This window comes from Mchenga conophoros, linkage group LG9 (assembly GCF_057382185.1).
Source record: "Mchenga conophoros isolate Kocher_MC1m ecotype Shallow Benthic linkage group LG9, M_conophoros_male_GT1.1, whole genome shotgun sequence".
NCBI classification, from domain to species: Eukaryota; Metazoa; Chordata; class Actinopteri; order Cichliformes; family Cichlidae; genus Mchenga; species Mchenga conophoros.
In genome coordinates this window covers 30,590,181-30,609,112 of record NC_140534.1, presented here as the reverse complement: position 1 = coordinate 30,609,112, position 18,932 = coordinate 30,590,181, and the positions used below count along the sequence as shown (strand labels likewise).

Here is an 18,932-nt window from a genome sequence, read left to right as displayed (position 1 = left end):
AGCGGGGAGTTTCTAGTTTCAACGTAGTGGTTCTGCAAACATAAGGAATCCATTTTGCTCAAATTAGCGCCGACACAGCTCTCATTCTTCAGCGTCCGAATGTGTGTTTTTAAACGTATGAAATTAAGAGTAATTGCTTTCAGCGGGTTTTGAATATGCTCGGACATATTTGGAGTGTTTGAGATTCGGATTTCTGTGGGAGTTTGTGGTTCAGGTGCAATCAGCTGTGTCACTGTAAGACCTGAACAGATGGAAAGACACTTTGAATGTTTTTTAATTTTGCAGTAGCTCCAGAGAGTGAGACAGAGGAAGGAGGCAAAGCTGGTTATTATGGGTTGGTCACGGTATTAACTAGTTGCTCATGTAGTTCATTCAGATTTATGAGGGAGGACATTAAAAGTTAGATTTTATTCTTAAAGAGAGGGAAGTTTTACTTTATCACAGAGAGCTGTTTCAGTTCAACTGCTGCATGGAACACCACAGCAGGTGAAGTACAGGTGTTTGCACGTTAGCGGCTCTTATCAGCTGACTGTCAGTAAGCCGTTTACAATATTTTCTGCAGCTGTCCTTTCTCACGTGTTGCATACAGTAAGGAAACTGTCTGATTCAGGCATTTTAACACTACTGGATGTTCTCCATGTGTTTTAGGTGAGAGAGCTGCCTGAACACGGGCAGAGTGAAGTGTGGTTAGTGCACCAGACCATTCGCTTTTTTAGTAAACACTTTGCAGTTAGAGATCAGCTGATTCGCACTCTCATATGCGCGTCTTTCGGGTGCGTTCTAGAGAAGCAGTCAGCGGACCAGGATGTGCAACATAAAGCTCAGCGAGCTCAGTGAAATTCAGCCATCAATAATCGTTTTATTTTTATTTCTGCTGCGATATGTCAAAATGCCATGTTGAAACCGAAAAAATTGCTTCATAAAAATGTAAGCGCACAATTATATAGTGATTTCTAACATATTTGGCTCGGAGTCACTAAAGAAGAGTTGGCGTGCCAGATTATGGAGCCAACATAATGGAGTAAGGCTCTTGTGTTTAGAGGCTGGTGGCTTTTTTTAGGTTGGTTTTTTTCATTTTTGTGCCATTTATAGTTGTTTGTTTTGTTAAAGTGAGGTGGCTGCTGCATTTCTGTAGCCCAGTGTTATTTGTCAGCATTGAAAGGTTTGGCTGTGATGGCCTGAAGAGAAGAGTTGAAGTTAAGGAGAGATGCTCGTGTGCTCTCAGGCTGAGATGTTAGTGTATAATACGATATTGGCTGTGACATCCTCAGGGATTTTATTTATTTGCCTTGATCAGGTTGACCAATGATGAGTTTTTGTGTGTTTTGTTTTAGTTAAATTCTTAATAAATAAATAAGTAAATAGAAAAAAAAAAGCTTCTTATTATCCCTGTGAAACTGCATCTTTTTGTAACTTCTGTGGAAACAAAACTGTTTCAATTCTCGTAACATTGATTCCTTTCTTCGGTAACAAACCTGAAGGTTTCCTTGTGATCTGTCTGTCGCTTCTGCTCATTTCCTCTTACAAGGACAAAGGAGATAAGGGTGCTCCTTCACAATGCTGCTCCCATAAACAGGGTGACACACTGTGTTTCTGTAATTGCCTTGTGCTGACCCACAGCTGCAATCAAAAGCTCCCAGTCGATGGGTGTTGCTTCCGCATGCATTCATTAAATTCGTTTTCATTACTGTTACATTACAGAGGGAGGAGGATTTTATGAGTCCCTGCCTGAAACTGTGACACAGTGTTTGTAGGCCTCTCGGGCAATGTTGTAATTACCACATGAATCCAACAGGAAGGGGCTGTGGTTGCAATATGTTACTCTTCTGTCGATGAGAATATGATGTGTGTGCATTTGCATGTGTGCGAGCACACGCGCGATCTGTGCCTATGCATCAGATTCTGCTTCTTTAGGGGGGAGAGAAGCATTTGTGTGCCAGCCAGCCCAAAGCAAGCTGTGCTGTCCAAATTGTAGCGCTCAGACTCCAGCTCAACTTGTTGTTTTTTTCATCCTCGTCATTTTCCCTTCCTCTCTGACTTTCCAGCTGCCATACTTTGTAATTTTGCGGTCTCTTCCAGGAGGGAATTTCTGCGCTGGTTATGATCTGAAAGAGCTGGCCAATCACACAGGCCCCTCGAAATTGGAGCAAGATGTCACAAAGGGTCCTGGTCCAATGGTGAGTGGTGAGGGTTACGGTAGATGTATATTTCCTTATGATGTTAAAGGGTTTGAATAGAATGTATATAAAAATAGATTTAGGGGCTCATGTTGAATCATGGAAATACCTCGGTAACTACAGATGCATAAGCAGAAAGCCCTGGCTTCTCGTACAGTCTTGCCACTCGACGAAAGGACGAATCATAACACAAATGATGTACTGTAAGCCAGGAAAAGTGCAGGTCTGTAAGGTCTGTTAGGATCGCATGCAAAGGCTTTGGGATTGAGTGGACCTCCTGTGCAGAAAATTATAGCCTTATATCTCGTGCACAATACAAAGTGCTTCATTTGTTCAGCTACGGCCAGAACTCGGATCATATTTCAGCCCTTTGTTTGACAGTTTGAGAAATGAATTGGCAAATAAAATCTGGAACGTTTTCAGTGGATAAACCCCAAAAAGCATGAAGTGGATAGTGAAAACATACATACATAAATATACACAGACAACAATTTACACATTTAGTTCTGGGAATATTTGTTCCTCGTTGAGTGTGTGTTGATTGTAGTCATTTGGCTTTGCGTACGATGTAAGTGTGCGTGTATGTTTGCAGTCACTAATCCAGCTGTTTCCTCCAGGGCCCGTCCCGTTTACAGCTGTCAAAGCCCCTGATAGCAGCAGTGAGTGGTTTCGCTGTGGCTGGAGGGTTGGAGCTGGCTCTGCTGGCAGATCTGAGAGTGGTGGAGGAGAGCGCCGTCATGGGAGTGTTCTGCCGCAGGTTTGGTACGTCTAACACCCCACGCTGCTATTCTCTCTTCTACTGCTTCAGTTACTACTGTGCTGTGCTGTATGGTCTGTCAACAAACTGGCGACTGTCACCACTACTGCTTTGTTTTGACAAAAAAACTAGATACTAAAATGTTCACCCTTTTAGCAGAGCCCTGCTCACAATCCAGACATTCAGATACCACCATGGCAGATACTGCACCTAATAATAGAAGTGGGGGGAGATTTTTGGTACCAGAATCTTTCTGGTTCTAGTCCAAATGGTTCTGACAATTATAGTCGAGCAGGCTTTGATTGCATGCAGGTATATAGTCAATTTGCTGAAAATGGATTCTCGAAGCTATTATCTATGGTCTGAAGAACAAATCCACAAATCCAGAGGTCTGGATGGTTGCGCTGAACCCCCAAAATACTTGCCAGTGTCCTAGAAGTCAGAAAATGTGGAGTGCCCACTCCAGGTCAGGGACTAATTGCTGCCCCAAGTGGAGGAGTTAAAGTATCTCGGGGTCTTGTTCACAAGTGAGGGAAGAGGGGAGCAGGAAACTGACAGATAGAAGTAAGTGTAAATGCAAATGCTATCGATTTACCACTCGATCTATGTCCCTAACCTCACCTATGATAACGAGCTCTGTGTAGTGACCAAAAGCATGAGTTCGTGGATACAATTGGCAGAAATGATAAGGGGAAGAGTTCAGTCATTTGAGGGGGACTCGGAGTAGAGCTGCTACTCCTCCTGACTGAGATGATCGTGATGCCTCCTGGGTAAATGGACATGTCCTACTTGGAGGAGGCCCTTGGGGTAGACCCAGGACATACTGGAGGAATGACATTTTTTGGATGGCCTGGGAATGCCTCACTAAGCCCCAGATAAGGTGGAAGAGGTGGCTAGGGAGGGAGGGCTGGGTTTCTCTTCTTAAGATGCTGCCTCTCTAACACAGCCCTGGGTAAGGGGAAGAAGATGGATGGATGGAGGGATAGATCAATGGATGTCACCAGAGTCATTAGACAATAGCCAAAGCATTTCAGGTTATCCAGTGAGCTCTTATTGCTACTCTGCTAGTAGTGCTACTTCTGTTTGTGTGCTTTTTGTACACAACAAGCCTAATATTAGAAATATCACTGATGTCTTTACTTTAATATGACTAGTATTCATACTAAAATATATAATGATCAAAAGAAGCGCTGCAGCTGGCCGTTCTTAATTTCCTGCCACTTGTAGTTGCAGTGCTATATCTATTAAATGCTTTACCAAAGTCGTAGGTGTAATGACATTAACAGCCATGCTTTCTCTCAGTTAATCCTGCTGCTGTTAATAATACCAATCCAAGCCTGTCAGTAGTAACACAAGAACCAGGGGGACCTATTTTTTGGCAGGCCATCTCTTTTTTCCCCTTCTTTTCTGTTTTTTGTTCTACCTCTGTGTGTGTGTGTGTGTGTGTGTGTGTGTGTGTGTGTGCGTGCGCGCGCGCTCAGCTAATTATATCTGCCCGTGAAAGTGTCCTTGTGTTTTTCTTTGCATCCAGACATACATCACTCGTGTCCTAATGCCAGGAAGTTGACACTGTTTCTATTTTTCAACTCTGTTACTCTGTCCTGTGTTATCACCGAGCCTCCTCTTGTTTGTGTGCGAGGACGGAGGCAGCGCGATAACACCAGTGACCGTGACCTTTTGGCATCACGGCCAGAGTCTGCTGGGCAGTCTTGATAAGTAGAAGAGGAAGCAGCCAACTGCCAGGTTTCCACTGCAGGGCCAAAACAGGGCTTACATATTATTTATGTCACACAATTTCCTCATAAACAACATTTTCCCTTTTTGGCGTCTAGTAGCTTACAGGCAACGTTTGCATGCTGAGTCAATTCTACTTTTAAACGACCAAGCAGTACTTTAGAGCATCTGCTGTAAACACTTTAATCCTGATCCCATTGCTGGCTTCACTCGGTAAAAGTGGCTCGTGTTGGAGCATCGCAGCTTCTCTCATAGAGCTGTCACTCCTCTGACCGTGCTGCCGGACGGCTTAAAATCCAACCATAGTGTTTATAAATACAGCTGTTGTACTATAATTTACTGGGAGTACTAGATTTAGAGTGTAAACATGCATGGTTTATTATCCAAGCCTGTAATTTAACAGGGGAGCAGTGCCCTCATCTGCTGACCGACTATGCAGTTCATCCTCACAGACAGAGTAGTGCCATGTCCTCAGTGTAGGGAACACTCAGCTCTACTTGTTGTGTGTTTTTTATACATATTTTTTTAGTGTTGGATCCATTTTACTGTCATTATTTTTTCATTTCTGTTTCAAATGACTCTTGAATTTGTTTAAATAAATTTTTTATACCCATTGAAATAAGTCATGTTGTGACAAAGTAATTTTTTTCTTTACATGATAATTAAATAAAAAAAATAAAAAGATCTATGTATATATGTAGTCTTCCATGCTAGTAGATATGGGAGGGACAAGTGGTGTCCGGTGACACCGACCAATTTGCTTAATAGCAGCGTTACCTAGTAAACTAAAAAGATATCACCAATAGCTGCCAGCAGAACAAAAGCACTGTCCTCTTCGTGTTTTGGTTGCACAGTCAGACCTTCAGCGTGGTAAATGTGGCAGACAGAAGGCAACCGTCAAAGCAAGGCTCATGGCGAGCCTGCACTACCATAGACTGTCATTATTCTGCAGCCTTTAATGTCTTCTCACGTTACTCAGTGTTGGAGTCTGTGCAGCTGCTTGTGCTTAACATTTTGTCAAGATTTGTTGTCATGCAAACTATTTATTAGTGTTACACTGGGCTAAGTGATGAGCGGATCAACAGCACAAGTGTCCTGGTGATGTGTTTAACCCACATATCAACGGCCGCTGCATCCATCCAGGTTTGAGCCCTAAATGCTGGAAGAAGCAAAATGGCAGAAAAACACTCAATGAAAAATTCGCTCCTTCACTAGCAGGAGATGCTAGCTGACCCGCTAAATGGGGAGCTCCTCATACCCAGCTTATATACTCATGCTGAATGGAGTCGGCTGGACTGGCCTTACGGGAGACAGATTGGCACCTGTGCAATACTACACAGCATCCATCCAACCATCCATTGGATCCATAGTTTACTTGTTTATGCATTCACAAGATATCCCAGGTTCAATTGCAGGAGGGTGAACAAATACGTTTGGGATTGCATCAGGAAGGGCATCTGGCATAAAAAAAAATGGAGTGACCCTCTTTGGTGACCCCAGAGAGTAAAGCAGCAGCAAGTAGCAAATTTCATTTTCTAATTTCTGAAAAAGAAAAAAAAAACATTGTAAAGAGTAGAAATGATGCAAAAGTTGTCATTTCAACAGTGGGTTCGGTTTGTCTCTGAAAACAAGCTTTCTTAAATGTTTTTTAGAAATATCGGCCTCCACTCTGCACGTCTCATCAGCAACGAGACGAAGCCGACATCTGCGCTCTTCCTTCATCTCAGAACTATGTTTGGGAGGCAGAAATGAGCATTACTGCGGTGTCGACACATTAAGTTACACATTTCCTCCCAGTAATTAATTCTGAGCCTCATATTTGATTGCCACATATTTTGTTTGTCAACACATTAGCGTCGTTTCCTTCAGCTTAGCCGAAACCGCTGTGGTTTTTCATTCAGATGTTCGTTTAGCAGAAGAGCGGTTTTACTGTGGCTTCACCAGTTTTATACTCACTTTCTGCATAGCTTAGGCCTCCCTACCAACATTTCCTCTTCCTTAAACCCGTAGGTGGTGTTTTGTCTGTTTTTTTTTCTTAAATGAACATGTGGGTGAAGGAACATTAGATCCAATGGGGCTTGACAAAAAGCCGCTTTTTAGGAGTTCAATTTTTAACACACAAAAAAAGAGGCTTAACATTAAAGTTTAAAAATCTTCTAACGCTAACGCTAAACAATTTAAAAACCAAACTTCCCAAGCCTTTCACATCAAAAGTACTGCTGTTCTGCCGGGCGCACTGTTTATTTAAAGATCCTGCGTTTCTTAGTGATTATTTCCTTTTAATGGTCGAATTCTGTAACCGTTTTTTGGGCCAGGCACAGATGGCAGCAGCCGGAGGGAATCCCTGGTGGTTTTGGAGATGAAAAACCCTCAGAGGCTCGCTGCGCTGCTCTGATGTGGGCCAGCGGTTACCGCAAGGATCTGACAGTTTTCTGGCATGTGATTGGCTGCCAAAACCTGTGGCTTCCTGTCTGGGGCACCTCTGCCCCGCCAAGGAGGAAATGAGAAGGAGGAGATGGTTGCGTCACAGGAATCTGGTGTTGGTGTCTGCTGCTCTTTGAATTTTCAGCCCTGAATGAGAAACCATGCCACTTACCTAATTCCCTCATGTTATTTTGGTTCCTTAAACCAGAGGAACATAACAAAGGGAAAAAAAGAAAGAGTTGGAGTAGGAAGTGGAAAATAAAAATACTTCACTTGTCTTCGTCTTTGTGTCTAACTAACTTGGGACCCGTCCTACACATAAACCAATCCATTTTAAGCCTGTGTGTTCCTGCATGGGTAAGGCGGATTCTAATTAAGAAACAAGAAGCCAATAATTGAGGGACACAGATTTATTTTTTAAAGTGAAGCTCTAGATTTAATGAGGCTTGACAAAATGCATTATCACAATAGTTAATAGTTTAACTCTATACCCCCTGAAAGCCTCTTAGGAGTAATCACTGAAGATAGTGAGGGTGGAAAAACCTAGAAACTATTCTAATATTCAGCCAACAACATCTTTATTGATATAAACTGAGGTGCCAGTGGAGGTCGTCAAACGTCGTCTTTATGGGTGGAGAGAGTTAAAGGTTAAGGGGAAGCTTGTTCCCTGTTAGATCTTATCGTGCACAGCACTTACATGTGATTTCGCCCTTTTTCTGAGCTGCTACACCTTCTGCCATTTTCATGGCTCGAGGCCCCATTTACAGCCTTGGTGGTCTTGTGTAATAGCCCTCTGCAAACTAAACAATACGCAGCCCTGGTATTAAATCAGTGGGCTAAACACATGAAATCAAGTTAGCTGTGTGGTGCTCATTTCTGACCCTGCCCAACTCAGTTATTTTCCTCGATTCCCAGTCAGTATTTCAAAGCGAGCTTCCGATTGAAGGTCTTGTCCATTTAGTCTGGAGTTCTCCGGAAATCGTTAATCCACATCAAACTTAATCGCATTACCCTCATGGGAGGCCATTGTAGTGGGTTTTGCTTTGATGTGGTGAGGATGCCAGCAGCACCAGGAGCAAACCAGAATGCCCCAGTGTGTCACGTTTCACACTGTTTGGGGTTATTAGCAGCTAAAGAGTGGTGGGTGTGTTGCCTTATTTCCTTTTCGTGGGACCTGGTACCTAACTCATGCTAACGATGATGAGTTGATGCCTAGAGCTTTAAGAGTGATGGGCCACCTCTTATTTCGGTATAGTTTGTTTGGAAAATGGGGAAATAGGTGCAGAAATGTATTGAAATGTGGAAGGATACATGGATTCATAGTATTTAAGAAAAAACCAGCTTGAAAGTCGATGTTTATTTGACCAACTTTATTCTTCAACGCAGCCTGAACTCTTGTAGTCGAGCTTTCTTCTCATTTCTTTAAGTAGTGTTAAGGAATCTTTATCCCGGCTTCTTGAAGGACATTCAAAGCTCTTCTTTGGATGTTGGCTGGCTTTTGTTCTGTTCTCTGCCAAGATGATCCCACACTGCTTCAGTAATCTTGAAGTCCCTGCTCTGGGGATGTCAGTCCATGACTGATCTGTTTTACTGTCCAGGTATGTTTTACTGCATTAGCAGCGTGTTTGGGATCACTGTCATGCTGAAAAATGACCTCTGTACATACTGACCCACAATGTGAACCAAACATTTCAGATTTGGATTCATTGCTCCATGAGACCTGTTGCCACTAATTTTCAGTCCAGTTCTTGTGTAATTTGAAGACTAAAACCTTTTTCCTCCTGTTTCCTTTCCTTAAAAATGGCTTTTTGATAGCCACACCTCCTCCAATGTAATAGCTTGATAGTGCGTAAACAATATTATTGCTGTCAATCTGTGTTGTCTTTGGTATTTCTGTAGATTCAAATAAATAAATGGTAACAAGTTATGTGTTTTTACAACAGTGTTTGTAACAAAGTGCCTGAAATACAATTTAAATTGTATTTTTTCATTTTTCTTTTAAAATTGGTCCTTTGAGTCTGAGATGTTTTCTTATGCTTGATTGATTTATAGGTCACTATTAACTAGGGATGGGTACCGGTGTCCGGTGCCATGATGGCACCGGTTCTGACATAAACGGTAGTAACCAGACCGAAAAGCAGCGCACATTTCGGTGCTTTATTTCGGTGCTTTTTTTTTCCTGAGCTGTGATACACTTCTAGCCAATCATTTTACGTTTCCCAGGATAGTAGGCGGGGCCAGGTACGTACGTTCAGTTAGAGCAGAGCTACAGATTAAAAATGTCCAAGGCGAAGCGGTCAAAAGTCTGGCTGTACTTCACAGTAAAAGATGCAAACTCAGCAGCAACAAGTGCTTTAAGCTGATACTGTGATACTGTCTAAGGAGGTAACACCAAGAATCCGATGAAACACCTGGCGACGCATAGCGTTTTTTTTAAAAGCCGAGAAATGCGCCGTATTTGATAGCTTGCTGCGAGACCTCACACTGTGCACGTTGGGTGGGTTGCCAGTTATCGGACCCGGAGCAACATCCCCCAAAAACCCGAAGAATAGAGTCCTGGCCCCTAGCCCTGCCAGTGTAGCAGAAATGATGAGGATGATGATGCAGCAGCAGCCGTTCTTCTCTGCGTGAGTCGCTTAATGTTGTCCGTGTGTAATTTACGTTGAGTAGGCTAACCACGTTATTACATTAATGCATGTAAGGTGAACTAGCAAACATCATCATAGCTACATGCGGCTGTCTTCTTGTTTTATGGCAGATACTCCCTTCACCCTGGCCAAAAAGGCTAAAATGACCAAAGAAAAAGTGGGAAACAGTTAAACATGAGAGGTTTTTGGACAAAGTTTGTGTTTTTTCCATTGTTTAAGCACTGCTTCCAGCCAAGAGTGATGCCATATATGCCACATAGCTGCAGAAAAGGCTAACATTGTTATCTTTTTACAAAAAACAAACAAACAGCTGAACATGAGAGGTTTTTGGACAAAGTTTGTGTTCTCCATTCTTTAAGCACCGGTTCGAGCACCGTTTAAGCACCGGCACCGTTTCAAAAGTACCGATTTGGCACCGGTATCGGATAAAACCTAAACAATACCCATCCCTACTATTAACTGACCGAAAAAAAAAAAAAAAAAAATTTCTCTGATGATCAAGTACAAAATCCAGACTTTAACACTTTAGTACTGTTAATATAAAACATCGAACAGCCTTTAGAAATCCCGGAAAACTATTGCTCAAGATCACTTTAAAAAATGACATCAAAGTCTGGCCTCTTGGAAACAAAATACAAAGAAACGAAGGGTGGCTGAAGATTGTTAAACAGTGCTTTATATTTGTCCTTTTAACGCTTTGAACCAGAGTTATATCTTTTATGAGACGAGAAAAGATATAAAGCCGTTGTTCACAGATCGTTAAAGTCAGTGTGCATTTCTGTTAACTGTCCTTTTAAGTAATTCATGGTCAATATACAGAAACATCTCGAGTTACAAGCGGAAAAATATTTTTATCGCTCTCTAAATGTTGCCTCGTGTCATTAGAACACATTCGATGATTACTCAGAATTGCTTTTTCTAAGTAATGTTATGACATTTTTATACAAAACTATGATGACTGGAAGGCAACACATTTCAAAGTCTGCAGCAAGAAGATAAAAGAGCAGATATCATCTGTCCTCTAGACTTTTACATATCAGTCAGATAAGCAGGAAGAGAACTCACTCTTCTGTCTGGTTATTAAACAATAGGCACTGCTGATTCATTCTTATCCCTGCTTTGAACAAAAAAGGGAGCTGACTGCTTTTCAAACATCTGGCTCATTACTAAGGACCAAAGATGACAAATCCACATCGTATTTTTATCTTCAGCATCAGGATCGTTGCTCAAACGTCCCCCCCACCACCACCTTTAAAGAGGATCTCCACCACAGCCTGCCTCTTTCAAGCCAAACATACCTTTTTAGTTAAAAACTGCTTCTGAGCTCCTATTCATGTGGGACAAAGCGCAGGTCTGTCAAACAGGACACATCAGAGACGGGACTATCAGAGAAAGAGGGGTGGAGTGGGGCTGCCAAGGGTGGAGGTGCTGGAGACGGCTGCTGTGGATAAGAAGGGAGATCCTTCCGGTAGCTGATAGCAGCGGTGCCAACAGCAGCACCAAAAGACAGAGACTAGGGGGTCAACCTGGTCTTTATCTGCTCTTCTTTGAGTCGAGCTCTGTCTTCTTCTGGCCTTATTTAAGCTCAGCGTGCTTCTCGACTAGCGTGCTTGTCTGTGTCACTCTACTGACTTCCTGTTTCTGTCTTTTCCTGCAATCAGATTGATAACACTGGGGTTAACAAGCAGCACAATCTTCTCGTTATTTCTCCGTCACTGAGGACTGTAGCAGTGACTCCCAACAACGGGGTCATTTAACCCATGCAAAGACTGTTAAGGAGCTCATTTAGTTGAAAAGAAATGTATCCAAGTAGGCAAAATGGATATCAACACGCCTTCTCAGTAAAGGACTGTGACTTTTAGATCAAAACAAACTAGGTTTAGGCGGCCACAGTACAACCTGCATTACTCAGAACCTGCATTTCACACAAACTCATGGAATGAGGGAACACTGAAAAGAACTGAGTGAAATCTCATCTTTGCGGACAGTGTAGAAACCCCCTCCCTCACTCGTCTAATTACAGTCTTCAGCCTGTGAGAGCACCATATGTGCCGACTGTCTCAACCTGGACCAGGCCCCTGGATTGGTCGCACATGTATTGGCGCTGGTATTCCGTGTATTCCAGTTTAATTTATTTGAACGACACGGAGAGACAGAGGAGCTCACCGTGTATGAATAGAATCGCATTATTTCCATGACTCTCTGCAGAATGAAAGAGGGGGAGGAAGAAAAAATTGAAAGCTCGCACGATGATTTGGGGTTATGAAAACATGTTCTACACATGTGCTCTCAATAAGAGGCGGTCAAACAGAATCAGTGACTTGGAGGAATTAGGGAGTTGGGATTGTGGTGTGGAGCTTGGGAGAACTGAATGGTAGAAAGTGTGCCAGTTGCAGCTGGTGCTCTTTAGAAATTAGGACTGATGCCAGAAGTTTACGGTACCTTGCAGCGTTCCCTCTTATTTTCACCCGATTTCTCTCCGCTGGACGCAGTAATAATGCAAATGTGTCCATTGAGACTAAGAGTAAAGAGGAGTTTTCTTGCACTGATGTAAAGAAAGTCAGTAGTGTTTCATCAGCTGTTTCCACACAACTTGAGCGACTTTTAATGAACATGTTGCACACGGCACAGCAGCCTGCATTCACTTTAATCTCGTTCAGTTAATTAATATTTATTTAAAGATCATTTTTTTCAGGAACTTCAGGCTTTACTCCAGACTGCTTATCATTCAAGTATTGTTTTTATTTGTTTTATTCATTGCAAAAGAATGAAAGGAATAATTTTAAAACTTATCAGATCTCAGTGGGAGAAAATCATGCTGGATATCTGCACTAATATAGACTGGGTAATATGTTAGGAATGAAAGGATGACACATTGTTTTAGGCAGATGAAAATGATGACGCTACAGAGGGCTGAACTCAAAGACGTCCATGAAATCAAGTTGAAAAGTGATGCAGCAGGCTAGTCCATTTTGACAAAATTGTAATTGCAGGAACGGCATCAGATGGGCAGAAACATAAAGAGGTGTTGTCTTGGATTTAGGTCAGGTGAGCGTGGGGGCCAGTCAGTGGAATTAATTGCTTTCTCCTCCAGGAACTGCCTGCATAATCTCGCCATATGAGGCTGGGCATTGTCGTGCAGCAGGACCCACTGCACCAGCGTAGAGTCTGAATGGGTCCAAAGATGTCGTCTCGATACTGAAGGGAGTCAGGTGGCATTTCCTACCCCGTAGATGTCTGTGCGTCCCTCAGTGGATTTGGCTTGTGTTATCCACGGCTTCTCAAGACCCTTTCACATCTGTCACGTGTGTTTAGGGTGAACCTTCTCGCATCTGTGAAAAGCACAGGACACCACTGGTGGACTCTGGTATTCTATAGCAAATGTTAATTGTGCTCCATGGTGCTGAGCAGTGAGCACAGGTCCCACTAGAGCAGACCTTCCCAAAGTGTGGGGGCGCAGAGCCATGGCAGGGGGGGCACGGTATGAAAAAGGGGGGGAGGGGTGGAGAAAACGCTTGGACACTGCTAGCACGGGGCGCCCACAGAAACGCAAAGCAGGAGATGAAGCATCGCTGAATATGTTTCCAAACCAACTTCATTCTAAGCCAAAGACTAGAAAATATGGTGAAGCAAATCTGCCCTTTGGCTTCACCTGCACAAGTGCCGAGGTAGGTCTCCCCTGCAGAACTGGTTTTCACTTTGTCGAGAGCAGCGCTGGGCTGTTTAAATCACGGACAAAGTTGTGATTTTAAGTTCACAAACCCTTGTTGTAATGACTAACTACTCCTGACATTTTGGAGATGTTAGCTCTTTATACAGTAAAGCTACAGCGGGATACAAATAACATCAGGCTGATCCTGCCACGATTTGTCCCCCGGTTCAAATCACGGACAAACAGGATCCCACAGCTGTTTATGTTTTTAAACCCATTTTGCACAGAGAGGCCTTTTTTGATTTGATTGCAATGTTGAATATTATTACACAGAAGAAGAAAAAAACAACTACATGTAAAATAATCACACCGTGACGCCTCTGCCTTTCTAAATGGAGGGACAGAAACTGAGTGTTTATATGTAAGCTGTAAAACCTGCAGTCAGATTAACAGTAACAGTATTTTGTCTCTATCTGCCATTTTGCAATCCATCTCATGTAAACAATAACGTGGCGCACAGCGTGACGTGAAAAAAGGCACATACCTTTGACGTTGCGTGACGAACTCTGTATTCCTCGTCCACACGTAAACGCAAAAAAGAAGTTTTAAAAAATCTCCGTTTTCGGTGATTCGAAACGCCGTTTACGTGTGGACGAAACTGCTGCGTTTTCAAAAATCCCCGTGTAGGTGCGGACGCAGCGTAAAAGAGTTAGTAGTTTATTTTATTACTACCTGTAATTTATTGCAGGTTACTTGTATTTGCTTAATTGCTTACTAAATATTTGAGGTGTGAAATAAACCGCAATGGAGCAAAATATGGGTGTGTGTGGTTGGAGGGCGTGTGCGTGCGCGCGAACATTTTTCTTGTAAAACAAAGGGGGGCCCAGCAAAAAAAGGTTGGGGACCGCTGCACTAGAGGACGTCGGGGCCTCAGGCCACCCTCACGAAGCTTGTTTTTGATTGTTTGGACAGAGATATTGAAACCAGTGGTGTGTTGTCATCTTGTAGCTCTCTGGCAATGCTCATCATGTTCCTTAAAGCACAAAGGAGCAGTAGTGGTCATGCTGATAGGTTAAGGGCCCTGTTGAGCTTTTCTGACTGTTTTTTCACTAGTTTTGCATTTGGCTAGAGTCATTGTCACTACTGGTGGCATGAGGTGGATTTCTGGATCCTACAGCGTTTGCACAGCTAGTCCAGCTCCTCCAGTCCAACTCCTCTAAAGGAGTACATGCTGATGGGATGGCCCTGCTGATCGGTTAGGACCTTCTATGGCCCTGTCCAGCTCTCCTAGAGTAACTGCCCATCTCCTGGGATCTCCTCCGTGCTCTTGAGACTCTGCTGAGGGACAAACCAGAACAAACCTTCTGGCAATGGCATGTTGGACTGCCTGTGGAACCTCTTTAGCATCCAGGTATCACCTCATGGTATGAGTAGTGACAGTAGCCTAACCAAAAGCAAAGCTAGTGAATAAAAACAGTCCCAAAGATGAGGAGGGAGAAAATGTTGGTGGCCTCCACCTGTAAAACCCTTCCTGTTTTAGAGGTCCCGTTGTTGCCCCTCTAGTGCACCTGTTAATTTCATTCACACCAAAGCAGTTCAAACTGATTAACAAGCCACTTAACTGACCAATATCCCTGAAGTTTAAATGATTGATGCTTTACTCGTATTAAAAGGTTTTTTTAACGTGATTTTTTTGAGCAGTGTAATTTATTGGTTAGATTTTGTTTATTTGGTCTAACGTCAGGGAAAAATGGAAAGAAACTGTATTTAATGCACCATTTAAAATGTCACAGTAGGAAATGTTTCTTTGATGAAACATAAATGATTTATCAGTTTTCTTCAGACTTATTCAGGAGTAATCAGATGAGTATAACAAGGTGTTATGTACTGTCAAAGTAAAAGGAAGCACAGCAGTAGAACTAATGCCTTTCATGCACAGTAGGCTCAGATATATATTTTATATTTGAAATCCTTTTCTAGGTGTTCCACTGATTGATGGCGGCACGGTGCGCCTCCCACGTCTAATTGGTTTATCAAGAGCACTTGACCTGATTCTGACTGGACGGCCAGTTGGAGCACAAGAGGCTCTCGCATATGGACTGGCCAATAGAGTCGTTCCTGATGGCCAAGGTATGTAAATTGAGTGTTTTAGCAACATCATTTTGTGAGTTAGTACGAGATATTAGACCTCAGCATCCCAGCACTGAGTATTTAAAATTATCAAGCACCAAAATGTTGCTAAAAATACTTGAAGTGATTGTTTTTTAACTTTTATTATTAAATCATAAATTTATAAAAAATTCAATTTTGTATAACGACAAATCACACTAGTCACATCAGGCACCTTGAGGTGCTTTATTGTAAAGGCCTTATAATAATACAGAGAAAACACCAAGAACCAAATAACCCCCTATGTGCAAGCACTTGGTGACAGTGGGAAGGAAAAACCCCCGTTTAACAGGAAGAAGCATCCAGCAGAACCAGGCTCAGGGAAGAGGAAACACTGGGAACTCTGGGAAAAGTTCTTGCTTTAAAAGTGATAACAGATACTCAATATTAGATTTTTTTTAACTTGAATTAAAGCCGTAATTAAAGCTTTAATTACTTCTTGATTGACTGATTTAAATCTGATTGTGTTGTTGTACAGAAGCAAAAAGTGACCTTGTCCAAAAACTTATGGTTCTGTCTTTAACGCGCTACATGGATGGAGCTGGGTTAGGTTAAGCAGGCGCTGTGGCTTCAACGCCACACTGGAGCTATAAATCCTCATTAGTGCTGTCTCCTTCCCTTCAAACGGCCGTTTCAGGATTAAGCTACACACACATTTCAATGTGGCATTTCCTGTGTTATATTAATGCATAAAGTCTCTTCTATGCTTAAATCCAAAAAAAGCATCTCCATGTGGTCTTCATGATTCCCCCTCCTCCATCCTTAGATGTTAGAAGAAGATTAGCTAATTCTTTTAGGAAACACTTCTTCCCACAATTGCCTCTCCGAAGGATGATCACTTAGCTCAAGTTTAACATCAGAGGAAAGCGAAGAAGTAGCACTTCATCATGTAGAGAGGCAGATCAGAGTGTGCCATCATGAGGTGTAGTTTCTTTTCCAAATGGCTGATCTGGATGTGTCCCAGTGCTTTCATGTGAGTGAGGAGGCAAAGTGACGCGAAGGCCCAGTGGCAGCATTAAAACACATTGAAATGCAGTACGTTGGGGATCTTTGTGTATTCGCTGTGTTGGGAATGGACACGTTTCCTAACATATGGACACTGCACATGTTTTCACTGTGTTGATTGAGTTCATGTTGCAACCACAGCTTTACAGGCGGCGCTTGAGCTAGCAGAGCACATCAGCTCCTTCCCTCAGCAGTGTCTGCGAGCCGACCGTGCTTCAGCCATGTACGGCTGCTATGACGCTCCATCTTTCACACAGGTAGGCAGATCCATATTTACACATTTTGATGGGATAATAGCTTAAAATGAGTTCACGGTTGTTAATGGCGGAAGGGTTGTAGTATAAAGGAATAAAATGCCTTTATGTAAATACATGTACATTTTTTTTGTTGTCCAGGCCATGCAGTATGAAATCGACCATGGGATTCCTGTCATCCAAGCAGAAGCTGTTGCCGGGGCACTCAAATTTACTTCTGGAGTAGGAAGAGGAGGAAAGTACTCCTAGGATTTAGCTTGCACTAACCTTATGAAGTGTGACCACAAACCGAAAGTATTTTTTTATGTCTGTACTCACTTCTGATCTGCTTTAAAAGCAATTACAGTTGCAGTGAAACCCAATAATTAAGCTCAATTTAAAAGAAATACAACTAATGATAATATCTTTCTACCACTAATATCGTCTCTTTGGTTTAAAATTTACTATGTTGTGAGTTGCACTTGTGAGCAGCTCAGCGGAGCGGTGGCTGTCAACAAGTTTTTGAAAATTACTGCACTGTCTCCAGACATAATTTTAGAGTTGGTGTTAGTAATTTGAAATGCACAAAGTGCACATGCTGCACGGCCCACTTTCTCCCTCAGTGATGTTTTCAGATGTTTATGAGGGGAATTCGACTTTCATTTCTCAATGTAAAACACAATAATCCCCTAAACTTCCCCCAAATTCAAAATTGTGTCGTATGAAAAGCAACATATAATGTTTACTTTTAATAAAATGAGAGCTTACCTGATTTTCTCTGTTGTTTCTAACACCCTGTGGACTGATTTCTACGTGAAGGACCAATTCGCAACCATCTGCCAACCAAAATATGAATATATATCCCTGACTCTTTGGCAAATGGTTGCTGGAGATTGATGGCGGTCACCGGGAATTCAGTAGTCCCAATCATATAGGCCTAGAGACCAGTCAGTGAGCCTCTGAGAACCACTCATCGCTGGGAAAAAACATGTTAGCTGAAGCGCAGAGGGACAACTTTTGCTTTGAAGGCAAATGTTCTGTGTTTCAAGTGTGTATTGCACTTTTTCTACCACTTGGCGAGATCTTAGCTAGCTTACTTGGCTATTTGCAGACAAGTTTGCATCTTCTACGCACTCTACGGGCGACTACAGGAATTTACTAGTGACCAAAGCAATCATAAGGAGTTTTTTTTGTCACAGCATCTTTTTTGTGACCAATTGCATCTAGAAACCTCCAGAAACCACTGAACAACCACATTTTTGTGGGGAATAGACATTTTCAATGTATCACATTCAATGTTTTTTCTCTGTATGTATTATTGTAGGGTCTACCTTAAAATATAAAGTGCCTTGAGGGGACTTTTGTTGTGATTTGGCGCTATATAAATAACATTGAATTGAACTGAATGTGGCAGACAACTCTTGAGGAATTAGGAAGATGTCTTTTAGCATTGAGATCACCTTTACTGTTTGTGCCACTGCTGGAGAGTCATATGACCACAAAACGACTCCAACTCAAAAGACTAACAAGATGTCGAAAGAAGCAAACCTGCAGGAGCTCGCAGTTGCTCCTTCGACTGAAGAAACACTTGATAACTGGGTTAAGGTGTCTGCTTGCATGCGTGTGGGTGCGTGTGTGATTTAGCAACTGTAGCAATACAATTACTGCAGAAAATTTAGCGCTTATTATCAGGTCTGTGCCAGGTTAAGCATTCCTGTGGCTTTGGCGCATACTTCCCCTTAATTTAGCATGTTGGAGATTCTTGAGAAAAAAAACAACTTGGTTCTCTCTGCATGAAAGTTTGTTTGAACTCCTCAGTGACCTCTTAAATAAAAATGTCTCATGGGAAGATTTAAAGGAGTATATAGATGTGTATGTGCGTGTGTGCGAGAGTAAAATAGAGACAGACAGACAAAGACCTCATTAGGTCTAGGAGGTGTCCTGTCTAGACAGTGTGATGACAGGACACAGAACTTCTGTTTAATGTTTCCTCCTCCCTCTGCTTCCAATTCACCCAGCATGCACACATATCACCTGCGCTGCCTCGGGGAATGCGCACACACACCCTCACACACACACAACATGTCAAGGGATATCTTTTCATATTATTTTAAAGTAAATGTGTGCATGTGC

At 42.4% G+C, this 18,932-nt stretch overlaps 1 protein-coding gene across 1 annotated transcript in view; it reads left to right on the top strand.

Moving 5' to 3' along the window:
• The window catches only part of LOC146567538 (uncharacterized), a 22,485-nt gene extending 3,553 nt beyond the window's left edge, over positions 1-18,932 (top strand). Inside the window, exons 3-7 of the mRNA XM_085287493.1 lie at positions 2,080-2,177; positions 2,795-2,939; positions 15,373-15,522; positions 16,708-16,823; positions 16,962-18,932. Coding sequence (XP_085143619.1) covers positions 2,080-2,177; positions 2,795-2,939; positions 15,373-15,522; positions 16,708-16,823; positions 16,962-17,069 — 617 coding nt within the window. The 3' untranslated portion in view covers positions 17,070-18,932. The remainder of the gene's footprint in view (positions 1-2,079; positions 2,178-2,794; positions 2,940-15,372; positions 15,523-16,707; positions 16,824-16,961) is intronic.